The sequence below is a fragment of the Galleria mellonella genome, unplaced genomic scaffold, assembly GCF_026898425.1.
Source record: "Galleria mellonella isolate WM207_F2 unplaced genomic scaffold, CSIRO_AGI_GalMel_v1 utg38, whole genome shotgun sequence".
Classification (NCBI taxonomy): Eukaryota; Metazoa; Arthropoda; class Insecta; order Lepidoptera; family Pyralidae; genus Galleria; species Galleria mellonella.
The window spans coordinates 7,645,494-7,663,532 of record NW_026442090.1 but is presented as its reverse complement, the minus strand read 5'-3'; the positions used below and the strand labels follow the sequence as shown (position 1 = coordinate 7,663,532).

Below are 18,039 nucleotides of genomic sequence, written 5' to 3'. Positions count from 1 at the left end.
GTTCAAGGTGTGTTGCTGCGTGCGAACGATGTTTTTGTGATCGTCCATTCATTCGCGTCTTGTGAACGATATGACACATAGGAGTACATCCGCGTACAGCTTGCTCATAATTTCATGTAGGTACGGATTTTGTACGTTACGTCACTACATTTTAGAATATACTATAAATTAATAATAATATTATTGTTGATAATTAAGTGTATAATAGTTATATTCCAGTCCAGTCCTAGTCCAAGTCATATGCATCTAGATAAAGCGCTGTGTGTCAAAAATACTTTCCAGCATTTTTGCCAAACTGTTGACTAATCCATTATTTTTTTCATATTACTATATATGATAATTCGAAAGTATAGAAATAAAGATTTAATAAAAATAAATAAAACAAACTATGGTCTGTGTTTATAAAACTGATCAATTACAAGATTAATACCTTTTTTTAAAAGCTCTATGTCGGAGCTTTATTACCGGCACACTTAATCTAGATATATGTGTTCTAATATAATATAGATTCTAGTTGATATAAATATAATAAAAGTATTTAGGTATTTAATTTTATATTTTGTTTCACAAACAATGGCTATATTTTACAAAATTAATATAACACAACACAAGACCTTTTATTAAAATGACAATTTTTTTTAAAACGACACTTTTGGTACAAAAAGAAGTCAGCCAGTTCAATCTTGGCAAACTATAGGTAATGTAACATATAAAATATGCGGTTCAACTCCAATGAGAATTAGATTCTACAAATGAAAAGACATTACGTCATAAATTTTTATCCGTGACCTCATCCGGGTGTTCGGGATATGTCTGCTAACCGGGACAAAAAATAGTATACGTTCTTCTTCATCTTATAATAAAAGAAAACATCCTTCATCCCATATAGTATCCGAATAACAAATTTTGTATAGTGACTGGTTAAACAGTTAAGGCTCCAAGAGGTAACAAACTTACATTTATAATATTAGTAAGGATTTGATTAAAATTAATTTCGTAAATTTTCAAATGTTTATTTTTATTTTAAAGTGATTGTTAAATTGTACGAATTAGTAGATATCAAGGAATTCTTGTTTCGAACTTTCGTTTCATCTCAAATTAAATTTAAAGTACACCTACTATATTATCTAAATATAATGGTTGTAATTTAATACACAGTAACAAGTAACTGTATAGAAACTGTCTACTATAAACCCAGATTCTAGTAATTCAGTCATATATTATATCTCCATACTACTCTCTTTATACAACTTGTGGATTTTAAAAGTAGAAAAACCAATGAAAAAGATCATTTTTAAATGGCGTATCAAAATAAAACATGTACCAGATTTTAAGCTGGATTTTCAAGAATACAACAGTGAAAACTGCATTTAGTTTAATGCAGTAGTTTTTGCGTGATGCCGAAACAGACATAGAGACAAACGTTTTGGCATCTATTTCTCTTATTATATTAAAATCCTCCATATCAATTTTTTTTTTATATCTCACATGTACAGATATCCTACTAGTTAATCTAGAAGGTAAAACGAGAAATCGAATATCGCACGCGGGAAAAAGCTAGTTTTATTATATTAGTAAGAAATCCACCATTAGAAACTTTGTTAATCAAAGTTATAATGTTGTGAATACGCCAGTCAGTTAAGGTTTTTTAAGTAGCGGGAATTCAAAAATATTAATATCTCGTTTAAGAAATCTATATAGGTTTTCAATGTAATTAAATTCTACTAGATAATAGGAAAAGGACTGTTAATAATAGAATTTAGCAAACCTCCTTGCTAACAATATATCACAACAGGTCGGCCTTCACTCGATTCTCTCTGCAAACCACTGTAGTTAATTCCTATATAATAAATATCCTGATGAATTTATCAGGTTAAGCCAATTCATTTGTCATCTTGTCATTCTGTTTTTATGTCATCCCTCTGGTATTCCACTACTGTATACCAATAGAGTAAGCGGGTTTAACATACCATTTTAATCCGTTAAAATACCTATGTTAAATGACTAATCAATTTTTATTTTTTTATACAAAATAGAATGGTAAATAAGCTGACGACTCTCCTAATAGAAAGTAATAACCGTCGCCTATAACAGTACCGTGGACATAAAATTATATATATTATATAATTTTCAGTTAACTTCAAAATGAACAGAGTTCTTAATTATAATGTTTTCATTTAGGAACCGAATTTGATGATATTATTCCAATATATATAATATAATATAATTTTATATATTAAAATTATTCCAGAATCGGTCTCATACTAATTTTGTCATTTTAATAAAGTCGGTTATTTGTAATATTGTTGGTAAATCTTAATCAGATAGATATAAATTATTATTTTTGCTGAAAAGGTCCCAAGAATACTTTATGCTTTTTTTTCTAATAAATGCCATTATTCCATTATTTTCTAAACGCTAAATATATCGTATATGCATGTCTCATATTTTTTTCCTTATATACATAGAGTCGAGGAACGGGCAGCAGCGTCCCTCTTAAAACATCTCTAAAGCCTGACTGCGTTTGCCAATCCGCCTGTCAAGTGTGACAACTACTGGCAAAACCCCCCAAGGAGGAGACTTATGTTTAGCAATGGACAAATAAAGGCTGATATGATAATGATATGCCTAGACCTTTATTTGTATATACTGCTTATGGTTTTTTAGGATGTTCATAAATATTACTTATGTAGAAGGGACAATTAATAAGTACTATTCTTATGGTCTTATATAATTAATGTACCGTATATATGTATAAATAAATTATAGTGAAGACAAATTCTTCCTACATACGCATTATTATTACATAATAATTTTACATATATTTTTACAAATTCCAAGTAGTTTTCCAATGATGTATTTGTCATAAGCTTTAAACTCCTTGCAAAAATATGTAGGTACGTATAAACTATTAATGTCAATTCTGGTTATGTGGTGATTCATTAAGTACTTTTAGGCAAAACAATAAGTACCATACTATGCCATACCATCATCATCATATTAGCAGTAAATTGTCCACTGCTGAACATAGGCCTCCCTCTATTCTTGGTCTTGCCAGTACATGCCATGCTTGGCAAGCAGGTTGGCAACCGCAGTTAAGCTTTGGTGATATTTTAAGAGACGCTGCTGCCTATATCTTGGCCATTAAATTCCCTTAGTTGCTTCTTAGGACACCCGCGGGAGAGGAAACAGTAAATATTATGTTATACCTATATAGGTACTTGTAACTTGACATATGAAAGACCTAAAAACCTAGAGAATATTAATGGCCGTGGCTAAACGTACATACTGTTTTATATGTGTGTAGAATATTGACAAAAAATACATTTCAACATTAATTTCTTTATATCAACTTCTGCAGGAATAAAGTTACGTGTTGATTCAAAATTAAATAAATGCCACAAAAATAATATGACTACAACCCAAAAGTAAACTATATATTGTAGAAGTTTTAATCAAAATGGTTTCAAAATTGACGTATGACTTTTTTTATTCTAAAATCCTAAAATAATTTTCCTATTACAATCTAGCATAAAGATTAATTAGCAATTTTATTCTAACATACATTTGATGTAGAGTAATACTAACAATAAAATTATTTTCCTGTTGTCTCTATTACCTAAAGGAAAGACATTTTGTTCACTAGTTTTTTATAGAAAGCACATAATAACAAATTCGGTCTTGCAGCATGTAAAATGCACACAAAAAACTTTCAATGTGTTCTTTTTTTAAATCGCTTAAAACAAAAATGCGGCCAAATTTTTAAATGAAAACAGATATAGGTAACGCAACTTTACACATCTAACGAAATCAAAAAATAATTCATATCAACTTATGCTCTTTCGCAATCATACAAATAAATAACAAACTTAGTACCTATGTACTTATATGAACAGTAGGTAAACATGCTTTACAATGTTAGGTACATAAGTAGTTACAAAATGAGTCATGTGACGTCCCGCGTAGGCGCTTCACATAAAATCTCTCTAGCGACGGCAGCTCGACGCAGAATCTGCCGCTCGTTCAATTGGACTCAATTGCTTTAATTGACTTCAATTGAAATGACCTCGCGCACCGGCTCCCGCTCCTAGTCTGACACTTTTACATCTATCTTTTTTGGAGCTGACATAAAAGCGCTAAGATAAATTTCATCACTCTCAATAAAACTACCCAACGTACTGTCCAGTTGAGGTTATATGCCTACAATTAGATGAGCTCGAGATCCATCATTCTTGCTTAAATATCATAATATGTTATTTTTATAAATCAGATTGTTCTCTTAATAAGGAATCGTTGAATGACTACTAATGTACCTAAGTTTCACTTGATAAACTAAATTTTCTTCAAAATATGGAAATCTGCTCAAAAACCTACGTTGAATCTACTAAAGCTTATAGTGTATAAACTAGCTTTTGCCCGCGGTTTCGGTCGCATGTGGTATTCGATTTTTCGCAGGAATCACTTGTCCGTTTTTGTCCTAAAAATATTACAAACCACCATTTCATATATTTTCTTAGCAAAAGACTATATATATATATATATATATATATATATATACTTTGCCTTGCTAACTTAAAATTAACAATTTTACATAAAAATTTTCATCTAAATGAAATCATCGCCTGTCTCACTCCCTTAGGAATAAAATTTCCAAAAACGTTGAAAAGTATTTAATTATTTATAAACAGAAGTCTAATATTATTGTTTCATACATCTACCTCCAATTGTAACAGAATTGTCCTACAAATAATAATAAAATACTTTCATCCCTTATTTATCCCTTTTAGGGATGAATTGTTCCAAAATCAATATATTATTATTTTATTTTGAATCATGAGTCTCTAAAAATTCACGTGCCTGACTTCTAAACTGATGAAATTCCATACAAAGTTTCAACTTACATTTTACTCCCTTAGAGACTGAATTCTCAAAATTCCTTTATTTATACCTGCGCTATATAAAAAACCAATCTGTCAAATTTCTAGGTACTAGAGTCAGAAGTTTCGGTTATGCGTTGATATATGGGCCAGTAACATACAGCATCCTCTTTTATATATGTCGATAAAGATTATTTTTATGTTACTCGTATTATCTAAAAAGGGGCATAGCTTACATAAAAACAAACTCAATAATATTGGATATAATTAAGACAAATAGTTAGTTATATATATCAATGAATATGTTACTATAAAAGCCCATACATTGGTAAATCTTAAGTATTACCAGTAAACCTTAGGATTTACCAATGTGTATTGGTAAATATAAGGATTTTATAAAAACAAGCACATCTTTGTATCTTTCACCAAACCAAAACTGGTAAAACTTAAGATTTTCTAATGTACGGGCTTTGACAGTAACAAATATACCTAATATCACATTAAACAATCTTATTTTTACGAACGTACTTACGTTCACCTATTTAAATACATAAATAAAAATACATCTACGCCTATGTGTAAAATAATTATCGATGTAGGTAGTAACAGCCAAAATTATTTAAAACTTTCCGAACAATAAGAGTTAATTAAAGTAAGAATTCAGATTGCAAACGGGCTCATGACAAATTGTGTTTAAAAAGACAACACATTTTGGCACGTGTTCTATCCGGTGTACAATTGAGCTTAATTAGGAAATAGCGGCGCGGGACGTGCATCCATAGCCGTCTTCAGTCATGTGGTATACTTGTACCTAATTTTGTTTTCACTAAATAATAAACTGAGTGATATCAACGTAATGACATATGAGACTTCTTTTTCGATTTCTTTCCTTTGTTACCCCAGAAACGTTTGAAATCTCGACTAGTGCTAGCTTGTTCAGAAGTTTCTACAATAACGTCTAACTCTTGACCTATTTTTCTTGAACTACTTATCACGGTGTGTTGATTAATGAAATTATCGTCCGCTTCTTGTTCATAATCTTCCGAAGGAATTGTTATTGTTTCTTCATCAAATCGTAAACGTTTAATTTGTTGTTTCCTAAATTTTAATTTGTCTTCATGTACATCAGCCGTTGCAGTAATGTCATGAGTTGAAATTTGAGAAGGAACTGTATCTTTATGAGCATCGTACAGATGGCTTACAATCTCTCGTTCTTCCGTAATTGCTGGTATTTGTAAAAGTACAGACTCTGGACTTGATTTAATATTACTTTTATTTAATGATACAGATTCTGATCGAGCTTCTTTAAAAAGCTTTAACATATTTAATTCCTCTAAGTGTTTTTGATTAAGCTCTACCGTGTCTGATATCACACTAGATTTTTCTATTTGATAATTTTCTTTATTTGATGCTGTTATCAATTCTTTATTATGCTTCAAGTTTTTATTTTCTTTTCTTCCAAGAGTTTTCAAATGAGCTATTTCTAAACTATCACCTGTCTGTATAGAAACATCGACAGTTTCACCACGTGACATTTTATATAGCTCTAATTCCGTAAATGAATATGCTTTTCTACCTAAATGCACATTTTGGTTACTTGATACATCATCATACTCTTTTTTGGTTCTTTTTCTAAAGCAATCAGAAAACAAACATTTTTCCAACCATTTACATGAGAATAGTGTTCGCTTTTCATTTATAGCATCTTGGTAAATCATGTCATCCTCAAATAAATGCCCATATATCATTTTATTTACGTCGTCATTATCATTTGGTGATCGCATTATGCTATCTAAGTGCAGCCTGTAATTATATTATTTATTATATAAGTTAATAATAAATTATATAAATAGGTAATTATTTATTTGACTAGATATTAATTATTATATAATTAATATCTTCTTTTCTATTTTTAACAGCTAACTAGGATCAGCCAATAGGAGATAAGTACCTAATCGCATCACTTATAAACAGAATTATACTGTTACTATACAAAGCCAACGACACTAAAATAGAAAATATAAATAATATTATTCTCTCCACTGTAATCCATAATGGGATAGACAGAAATATTAGTCTAGTGTTATAATGAATGCACTCCCTAGCATGCCCATATTACACCAAGCATTATTAAAATCCAATGTGACAAAGGACGTATCTTTGCCTTCTAGATTAATTTAGGTTGTTCACAAAGTTTTCCGAAGTTTCTCGAAGAACTAGGCAAAAATGTATTAATAATTTATTATTCACAAAGTGTTAGTATATTTTTTAGGAGATAATTTTAATAAACTCAATTATAAATAAAACAAAAACGTTTATAACATCAGTAGAATAATAAAAGCTTACTCATTGTCATCCCCTTCAGTATAAATGAAGAAAGCATCGGAAACCTTCGGCACACAACGTTTGAGCCAATAATGTACAGTATATAGCATAGTAAGCATCACTGCTAGAAAGGTGACGGCCGCGAGTAACACGGTATGTTGGAGACCCACAGCAGCACCACACATCAGACGATCTTCGTCGTAAATATCTAAAATATTGACTAAGTTTGGATATTTTTCCTTAAATGAGTGGACTCACCTCTGTCTATCTCTTGCATTAAATAAAAGATTTTAATATAATCTGGCTTACTTACATAAACAGCTGCTTACTTCGACAGAATAGACAAGAGTAGCAATGACATCCTAAATAATTATGCGAAAAGGTTAGATAATCTACTGCTGTAGAAAGGACCTATAGAGAACTAGGTCACTATATATAAAAAAGGGATTATAATTATCTGGTTCAGTCTTCTTATCCCGTGTGAGACAATATTGTCAGCAACAAATGACTCGATCCGATAAGATTCGAGGATCTATCTTCTATACGGGTCAAATGCCTATCACTAATTTCCGATGACACCATGGGCAGGATTCTGACTGTCATTAGACCAGACGTAAGCAGATGTCATTATCAAAAATTATTCCAATTACAGATACTAGTTTGTTACTGGAATTCATAGTTTTATGTGAACTGGCGAAATATGATTATTTGTTAGAATCGCTGCAGGAGAGCCTTTCTTTTTACTACTATTACTCCCGTGTTATAAGATATTTTTTTTTATATTTCCTACTACAAACAACATACCATAAGCACCGCAGTTAGGCACACCATCACAGGCAGTCATTGAATCGATGCATACCCGAGTACCAGATACTTGGCATTCAAGGAGAGCCTCAGAACACCTCAACTCTCCATTCAGCATCGAGTAAGCTGGCGTCATCACCACTGTCATGCGTTCCAACTAAAAACAATGTAACCATTTTAGTGCCCATTTTAATCATAAAAAAGTAAAGAATAGGAACCCTATATCCATGAAAAGCATTACCCAGCTTAGCCAGTGGATTTGTAAGAAGACAATCCTCTCGTACCAGAGCCAATGAAACAATTATAAGTATTTAGAATGTAGGGTCTATTCTATCCGAACTTCATGAAGAGTTTTACTCCATAGATTTAACATCTCGATAGAAGTAGAGCATTTAAAATAGTATATAATAAGGTTATCATTATTATCGTAGTTTATTGATTATCTTAGGTTACTAAAAATTTGTAGAAGGCTGTAATTGTTCCTTTAATGTATTGCCACTTTATCTTATCAAGTCAACCGTCATAGTTCTTTGTTAATGTTGCAATTAAAATAATATTAGTCAAATTAAATTTGAACTAACCGTGAAATTCCTGATAGCTAACACAATCCTGGAAGAATTGAAGAGGTATACATGTCGTGCCTTTAGCTCTTGGTAGTCGCATATGTTGAACAGCATTCGCCCCACATAGTGCCGCATGTATCGTAGCGCCACGCGGTCGTGGATCTACGTGCGGGATAAAAATTTATAGATAGATACTTTATTGTTTCTTCCAAAAGATTACAATAGTAAACTTATTATAAATGTATATATGAATTTATCTTTTTTACTAGACTTGTATCTGATGAGGTTACATCAATAACTTGCAGACAAAATTGCAACTTCTTTTTCGCCTTCTTAGAAATAATTTTTTTAACAATTATATAATACTTTGTATCGCAAGTTATATACGTTATATACGTGCCGGATGTAAAATATTTGCATTACTTTTTTTTTCTAGACTTGTGTTTGATGAGGTTACTCTTTAATAAATTGCAATCAAAATTGTAACTTCTTTTTCGCCTTCTTAGAAATCAATTTTCAAGCAATTATATTTTGCATCGCAAGTTAAAAAACATGACTGCGACTCGAACTACGAGTATTTAAAAAGTATATAGTCAGTGTCACTCGGGATCATGTATAGAATCCAGTTAGTCAGTCCAAAAAAGTTACTCCATACATGTTCAGACATTTAGAAGTTATGGTGGAATAAAGAAACTTACATATATAAATGAACTCTGAAACATACAATCCTTACACTACGTTGTACGTACAAGCCTTAGATTATATAGATAGAGTGCCTCCATACAAATACCTCGAGAAAAGCGGATCAACTTTTTCATACAATTTTGAGTGACAAATAGTTATGAACGATCCCTTTATACCTTCTATAATTTCTACATCTTTTTAATGCGTAAATACTCATTTTATTTATTAAATAATACGTAAAGATACATTGTATGCGTAAGTATACAGAATACTGGTAAAAAAAACGAATCAACTAATTTGATAATTAGCTAACAGAAAGTTGACCCGTTTTTGAGACTCGATGCTCTATCTTTATAATTTAAGGTACGAGTATATCATGCACACCGTACATGACCGCATAGCGCTTTAGCGCGTCGCAAAATGTGGATTATCCTTTACTTGTAAGTGATAGCTTATGAAGAACTCTTGTGCAAAATGTAATGCTTCTAGACTCACTGGTAGAAAATAAAAAGTTTTTTTTTTTTTATAACACGTGGGATAAATGAGCATGCGGCTCACCTTATGGTAAGTGACTACCGCCGCCCATGATTACCCGCAACATTAGAAACATTGCAAGTGTGCTGCCGGGCCTTGAGCGTTTTCGAGACCAATTACTATTAAATACTAAATTATAGTCTACTGGGATTTCGATATTTTTTTAATTTCTTCTGCTTACAGCACATTAATAAAAAATATGTTTTACTTTAATATATTTTTTTTATTTCTTACTATATTTTTGTCCAATATACAAAATACGAGCACACTTCAAGGACAAACAATTTATTAACAATATATGATCCCTAAATAACATTTAATTATTATGCATTAAATTATAACACTAAAAAACAAGTACAGACAGGTAGAAGTACAACATTACAATGTGAATAATAAGCAGCAAAAACAATTAAAAAAAAGAATGCTCACGACCATAATTTAATGAGTACTAAAAGTTATTTATCAATATTTGATAAGAAAAGAAAATACGTAATACACTTTCACATAATAAAAACAACTAGGTACTACTAACATACTTCGTCATCCTGTAGTTCCACCAGTTGGGCGAATTCCTGCGCATCGGAGAGTTGAAACTGAGTAGACGCGGTGGAGAGAGTATGAGCTTGCGTGGCCCGCTTATGAGGACGCGCCTGCTCTATAGCAATAGCCTCGATATATCTCTTTTTACGCAGTTTGATACTAAAAAGACCATTGTATTTTATCAGTTACAAAAATCATGCACATATATACCTACTTTTTTATATTGTTTTTATGATTAATTTATTAATTAAATCAGCGAACTAAAATATCATCTTAATTATCATTATATTAGAACAATAAAAATAGTTATAAAAGTTATATACTTAGTTATGTATGTATAATATTCGGTAGCATATATAACCGATGGGGACGAAAGGTTCTTGAGTGACGACCTAGTATGGACAAATGCAGTATAGAAAGACCCCCCCCCCCCACTAAATAGAGTGACGATCTTAAATGCATTGCAGGAAGTCAGTGGATGCAGGTGGCTCAGGACCGTTCTTTAGGCCTATATCCAGCAGTGGACGGATGATGGCTGAAATGGTGATAATGATATACCTATAACTATGTGGAGAAACTTATAAGTTCCTCCACATAGGAGGAACTTATAAGTTCTAATCATTAAAAACACTTCTGTCTCGCAATCTTCCAGTTACTAAGATGACAAATTCAATGACATAAACGGGCTTGACAAAATACGTTTCTTCTTAGAAACAGTTTGCCTACAGAGCGATATTGAAAAAAATATTATTATATTTCTGCTAAAATGGATTTAATAAAAACAAGTAGTTACTATATTATTGAATTAGATGTTATTTTATAAAAGTCCATATCACTGGTTAATTGATTAGAATTATTTTAAAAAGAAGTTATTTAATATTTGCAGTTGAATGAAAAAGATTTTTTTAATTCAGGACAACAGAACGACAGATTCCGAGTCAGTGAAGTTACAAGTTTAAATAATTTATTTTTATTAAGATCACTTACTCGGTAGTAGACACTACAGCTTCTATGCTTTTAATACCAACATCTTTAATAGTTTCATTTAATACTGTTTGATTGAGACGGACGGCCATCACTGGAGCTGCTTGCACCACATTCTCCCATGATTGGTGATCCACCATTGATCCAGTTAATAGGCTGGTATTAAATATTTTATAAAAATATAAAAATTAGGAGTCTATGCCTAGTTAACTAGTTTATGAATTGCATATTCGTCGAAAAACGGATATAAAAATCAGCATATTGCTATTCAGCTCGAATTAAAATTAAAATTTTGGCTTTCATCATCGCCAAACTATAACTTTCATTAAAACTGATTGTAGTACTAGTTGTTGCACGCGTGGTATTGGGTTTCCATTTTAAGTAGAAATTTTCAAAAACCCTTCCTTAGTTAATGCTTAAGTTATAAATTAAACCAATGTTCCAAATTTCAACTTTCAAGACCAAGTAATTTTAGCTGTGTATTGGTAGTCAATCATGACCAACGATTTCAGGCGTATAGATAATGACTATATGACTATACTCGTAGATACATAATATAAGTACTGTGCTGCATAAAACCAAACTTACGTATTATTTTTAGAGACAGTATTAAAATAATTTACTTCTTTTGTTGATTCTGAAATTACATTTCCGTTTTCAATATTTGTTACATTTGAAATATTTTCTGCTGTAAACAAACGCAACAATCGTTGTATTTAAATAAATCGTCTAGTTGTTTTTATTTTAATAAAATTTTCTTATTTTATGTTTTTACCCGTAGCAGTAACAGAATCTTCTGTAACATTAGTATAAGAAGCTTCTGTAACATTAGTAGGCAAGTTTTTACTAGATAGTTGTGTAATTTTTAATGTATCTGATGTCGTTATATTTTCAATTTGCATCTTTAAGACGGGCAATGGAACTGTGCTCGAGATTAAGTTCGTTTTAATGACTTGGAGATTTTTACTGAAATAATAATGAGTACTATGAATTACATTAATCATATTAAACACTATATGCAGTAATAACTTGTAATTAAAATAATACCAACCTGTTATCTATTGTGCTCGTATATCTTCCATTAAAGTAAACGGTAGACGGATCTACATTTATGTTTAAATTTTTAGGTAAACCTATAATTTTTTTATTTAAATCTAATTTTGGATATAAGTATGCTGAAATACATATGAATATTATAATTAATTATATGAATATTTATATAATAGTTAGTTCTTTTATGTTTACTGGCCATTGATTATAGCCTAGATAAGCCATAATATATTAGGTAATTTCTATTAAATTACTGAAACAAAAACTCAAAAATAGGTATATGTTGTAAATTACTAATATTAATGCTAATAAATATAACTGTTAACACTCTGTTATATCCATGATATTGTTCATGTTTTTAGGAGACGGTCACCACTTTCCATTAGATAGGCCTTGACTTATTTGGCATTCGAATTTGCATAAAAAAAATTCACTCATGCAATTTTATAATAACCAAATTGTTGACTTATTTAGAATTTCCAATCACTTATTATATTATTTACCTAATCTGACTAATATAATAATGTTGTAACTAAATAACAAGTTAATATTTGACTATTTTAATCATGGAAGCTATTTAAGAAATAATTATGTGGTGTTTTAATAAGACTAAAAGATACAATAAAAACTATAAAGATACAAAAACTATATTTTTTTTAAATATATATTTTTTTAAAATTTTCGTTCATAAAGCATTAACTACTACACCAAATTGAATGTAGTTGTCACAGATATATTCCTAAAGGTCATTTTTAAAAACTGATGTAAGTTTTATTTTGATACGCTATTTAAAAGTGACCTATTGCATTGGTTTTTCTACTTCTGAAATACACGCATACAAAATAGCTGACAGAATACTAGTACTCGTAACTATAAAATTAATAACGATATAGCACACAAATTATGTACCTATATAACTTAAATAATAGTATGCTATTGGTTAAAATATATTCTCCTCGTCCAATAAGGAATAGATAATTTTTATTAAATACTTCATCATCATTTCAGCCATTATTCGTCCACTGCTGGACATAAGCCTTCCCCATGGACTGCCATAAAGAACGATCCTGAGCCACCTGCATTCACTGACTCCCTGCAATGTATTTTAGGTCGTCACTCCATCTAGTGGAGGGTCATCCTACACTGCGTTTGCCCGTGCGGAATCGCCACTCAAGAACCTTTCTTCCCCGTCGATTGTCTGTTCTACGAACTAGGTGACCAGCCCATTGCCACTTTAACTTGCTTATCCTTAATTATTTTAAATACTTATTCATCGCAAATTAATACAACTGACCACTGTAATTGTACTTGCTGCTAGATATCTCGGACATAAATTTTTTAAATTCCGAATCATGATTTTCTTTGGTAGTTTCTTCGTGTTTTTTATGACTAGATAGTATATCTACTATGTTCTTCCATGCTTCCATATCATTTTCAACATTTTGATTACCCAATATCCTGTCATTAATGGTAATGTCTAATTGTTCAGTTGAGTAATGAACAAAATCTGAATGTTGAACGACAGGAACAACTTTAGTAAATAGTCTTGTGATGTCCGTTATTCGACTAGTAAATTTTTTTCTGTAAAATATTATGAGTTTTCTTACGATATTACTTACTTAATTTTACATAACACATGTTAATAAAGGTTTATTACTTTTTCTTTGTATTATTTTTTATCTTCGTGAAAAGTGTTTTGTTTCTGTCAAATTTTAACCGTCTATTTGAATTGTACTTAAATTTTGTAGCGTATCTTCTTTTTGTTGATTTACCACTCCAGTAGGGATATGTCAATCTGTATAATAAATGAATTTTTTTCATGTATTTTATTATTACAAATAAAAATCTGAATTATACGTTAATATTGTTTTATTTATAATTAACGCTAAGGACATTACTATGTAAGTATATAAACAGAACGCTGGTCCCGATCTGTGGTACACTTATTATGGGCTAACTACTAAGTGTATGCTCCTGCTCTAGTGTCAGAGTTTACTCTTGCCAGTTAACCTTTCAGACCAAAACACAACATACACGCATTATGAAACAGTAATGCGTATTTGTTGTTAATATGTTGTTGTATTTACGCAAATACAACATATTATTATATATAAAACTCTATAAAATTTTATTTATCAGTACAAAATATTAATAGAATAGATTTACCTATAGTCAGGCGTGAAGACACCGTATTCCAGCTGGTAAGGAGGAACTGAATCTTGTACGTCTCCTCGCCGACCACTTTTCTGCTTTTTTATCGCAAATTGCACCAACGGCAGTATGCTTGTTTCATATCGAACGCCTGACCTAAACTTGTTAGAGAGAATATATGAAATATAAATAATATAATATAATTGAATATTATATTATGTTATTTTTTATTTTTGTGCTTAGTAACTACACTGTACCATTTGTATAGATCATATATTATATAATTGCCTGTTTACACCTATTTATATATTTAGGTATCTCATTAGCTAGTTTATAAATATTATAGATATAACATAAAAGATAAAATAACATAGTATTATTAAATTAAATTAAATTAGCAAAATCAGTTATTTTGTTTTAAATACTAAATAGTGAACCGATTTTGATAAAATTTCTATAAGACCAATCTCTAATCTATACTCTTACTGACAAAAAAATCTATATCGGTTTATTGACCGAGTTATGAGATAACAAACATAAAAAATACAACTGTACTGAGAACATCTTTTTTATATGTTAGTTGAAACTATAAAATATACCGGGGCGTCACGTCTAATATGAGATCGAAATCTTCGTCTTCATTCGAAACCTTCTGCACCGGCGGATCGCCAGGCACTAATTGACCAGAAACATTCACCAAAGGAATCTCTACTGTGATGTATTGCAACTCATCATTTGTGTTATCACTTGGCACCTTGGATGGCATGTCATAAGTCTTTTCTGAAGTTGTATCCTCCTCTGTGCTATGATATAAATTAAATCAAATTTTATAAAAGTACAGATCAAATATTAATTTGAATTGTATTAACATTACAATTCATTTCATAAAATACCTCGGTTCTGTAACTGTTGCTTGAGTAGTTTTTAAAGTATATAACTTAATTCCAGCAGGCTTTGGGTTCATAATTGTTTCAGGTAATGGGCCCCAATAACCGCTATATGTTTCGCCCATTTCATATACCAAAAATTGATTAGAATTTTCAGCACACGAATTTATTAAGCTGTCATCGGATAAGAGTTGAACCACCAAAATTATGTTGCTGCCGGATTCTGTTCTGCAAAAATTATTTGTCTTAAGTTATCTAATTAGGTAACTGTTGTCGTATGTTTCGGATGGCTCAGATGGATATTTTATACCAGAGGAAGACTTTGTATAAAAGTTGTTTGTACAAAGTACCTTTGTTCCATTAATGTTTCTACCGTAAAGCAGTTATGTTTTCATAGCTGTGTTTCGATTTGAAAGGTGGGATATGGCAGTAAATTTACAGGGTACAGAGATATAACACCTTATTTCTCAGGAATAGCAATGCATGGGGAGTAATAAAAAATGGCAATTCGAGATACTCATTTCGTACCACCATTTTTTATTATATACCTTTAATAATTATATTAGTCCCTAGCTATAATAATAAATAGGTAATAAATTGAATCTTGTATGACTCCTCTGGGTAAAAATCCAAGTTAATCTGATTTAACCTAAGCACAAACATACACACAACAACACGTATGTAATCGTGTCTTGATATGAAGGGTAAAATGAACCAACTTAATTACTGACAAAAACATCTTAACTTAATCCCCAGGAATTAGAAAATTACTGTACTCGATGTAGTGTAATACTCCTGTTTTATAGTATGTGAAAAATCTATAAGCGAAAGGAAAGAAACTTGATTGATGATTTAATTGATGATTGTGATAATGTGGTCATGCAGTCCCGGTATAGAATAGGCCACCCCTTCCTTTCTCGTGAGTGTCATAAGAGGCAAATAAGAGAACTTAATAGTAAAGGGATGAGCAGCAACCTGCCTCTTAAAATCACTAAAGGCCTTGCTGCGTTTACCATCCCGCCTGCCAAGTGTGGCAACTACTAGCAATACTCCCCTTGTCGGGAAACCTTATGTTGAGCAGTGAACAGCTGACATCATCATCATTACACAAACACATCATGTCATACCTACTTCTTTTTGCCTGTACCTACTTGCTATTATTTTCTAAATTTTTACTATAGTATTAAATAGATAAAATTAAAGATAGGATAAGATTTATTTCACAAATATTATTATCATACCTTATGCTTATAGAACAGCTATAAGGTAGCTCCATCTTAGAAAAATGGAGTATCTGGGAGTAAGCATCGACAACATGCCTGCCGAGGAACACAGATGGCACCACACGACGGCGACAATACTCCGACATGTCCTTCTGATACACGAACTTATGGACTGCCATCGTCGATTCAGACTTCACCACGAAAACCAACAATGTCATCAACATTTTTATTAGCGCCGACATGTTGCCTATTGTTTGTCATGACCGTACTGTTTTAATAAAAATCAATTGCTTGAAATCTTCATAAGAACTTTTCGATAAACAATTTGTTCCTACGTTTGTTACTAATTATTTAGTTACTAATACCTCTACTACTACCCTCTGTAAATGAAAAGATATTTTTTTAAATGAAAGACGTGAAAGTAAATATTAATGAAATAATATTCGAAGTGATAAAAACCAAAACCATAGATAAATTAATTTTCTTATGTGTAGTTTACGATTTTCTTTTTGATATCAATTTAGTTGTGTTATTTCTGTTGATGTTATTTCTTTGACTGGATCGAAAATTTAATGCGAGACCCCGATTACACAAGATATATCACCCTTATATCGATAGCAAACACTATAGAATTATTAAACAAAGCAAGGATAGACTGGCGTGACGGCAGCACTCAGGAACGGGACAAAACATAGGGGTCGCGTGACCCGCACATCAAGCTTTTTATTACCTACTGAATGCTAGGGAATGTCTCTATATATACCATTATATACATACCAATTTAGGTGATATGAATTGAGAGAAGAGATTGTAGAAACAGGGATAAGGCCTACTGCTACCAACCACCAGATCAACCACTATGCAGCGCTATGTAGAGCTAAAGTAATCCCTTTCCCCCATTATCACAAGGTCATTGCAAGCAATATACCCCATCAAGTCGACTTCCGCGTGTTTCCCCCTGGAAACCATCTTGGTTAATAATCATTAAATTCATTACGATGGACCAACAGACCTGCTTTCATCTCTCACCAATACTCCACTAGTGTATACCGAAAGCGCAAATACCATTGAGATTCCTAGCGATAATAACATAAAAGATCCAATAATTTCGCAAACATTTATTTAGAATAGTAGTCCTTAAGAACTATAAGTTAGAGTAGTAGACCACACGTAGATAGTACTTTTCTATAACAAACAGCGCCACTGCAATCAAGTGACAAAAAACAGAACTAATCTATGATAGTAAGTAAATATTCTAACGGTACTGAGACATAAAAAAAATAAAAAATAATATTTAATCGCAAATTTCGTGCAGTTTACGTTTGTTGCAAGGGAACACTTAATACCTTTATGTCTGAGTAAAAAAATTAGCCCCGATACTTGTTCTATTTGTGGCACAGACACAATACCTGCAGAA

The 18,039-nt window shown here is 31.3% G+C and overlaps 1 protein-coding gene across 1 annotated transcript; it reads right to left on the bottom strand.

The window, feature by feature from the left end:
• Positions 1-4,655: 4,655 nt before the first annotated feature.
• On the bottom strand, positions 4,656-16,986 carry LOC113522983 (uncharacterized). Its single transcript, XM_052897733.1, has 13 exons — positions 16,641-16,986; positions 15,406-15,627; positions 15,112-15,315; positions 14,528-14,668; positions 14,017-14,156; positions 13,670-13,868; positions 12,087-12,277; positions 11,315-11,489; positions 10,324-10,486; positions 8,588-8,731; positions 8,007-8,163; positions 7,224-7,410; positions 4,656-6,680 (listed from the first exon to the last, which is right to left on the bottom strand). Exons 1-13 carry the CDS (start codon positions 16,862-16,864, stop codon positions 5,726-5,728), a joined length of 3,102 nt encoding a protein of 1,033 aa, XP_052753693.1. The 5' UTR covers positions 16,865-16,986; the 3' UTR covers positions 4,656-5,725.
• Positions 16,987-18,039: the final 1,053 nt, after the last annotated feature.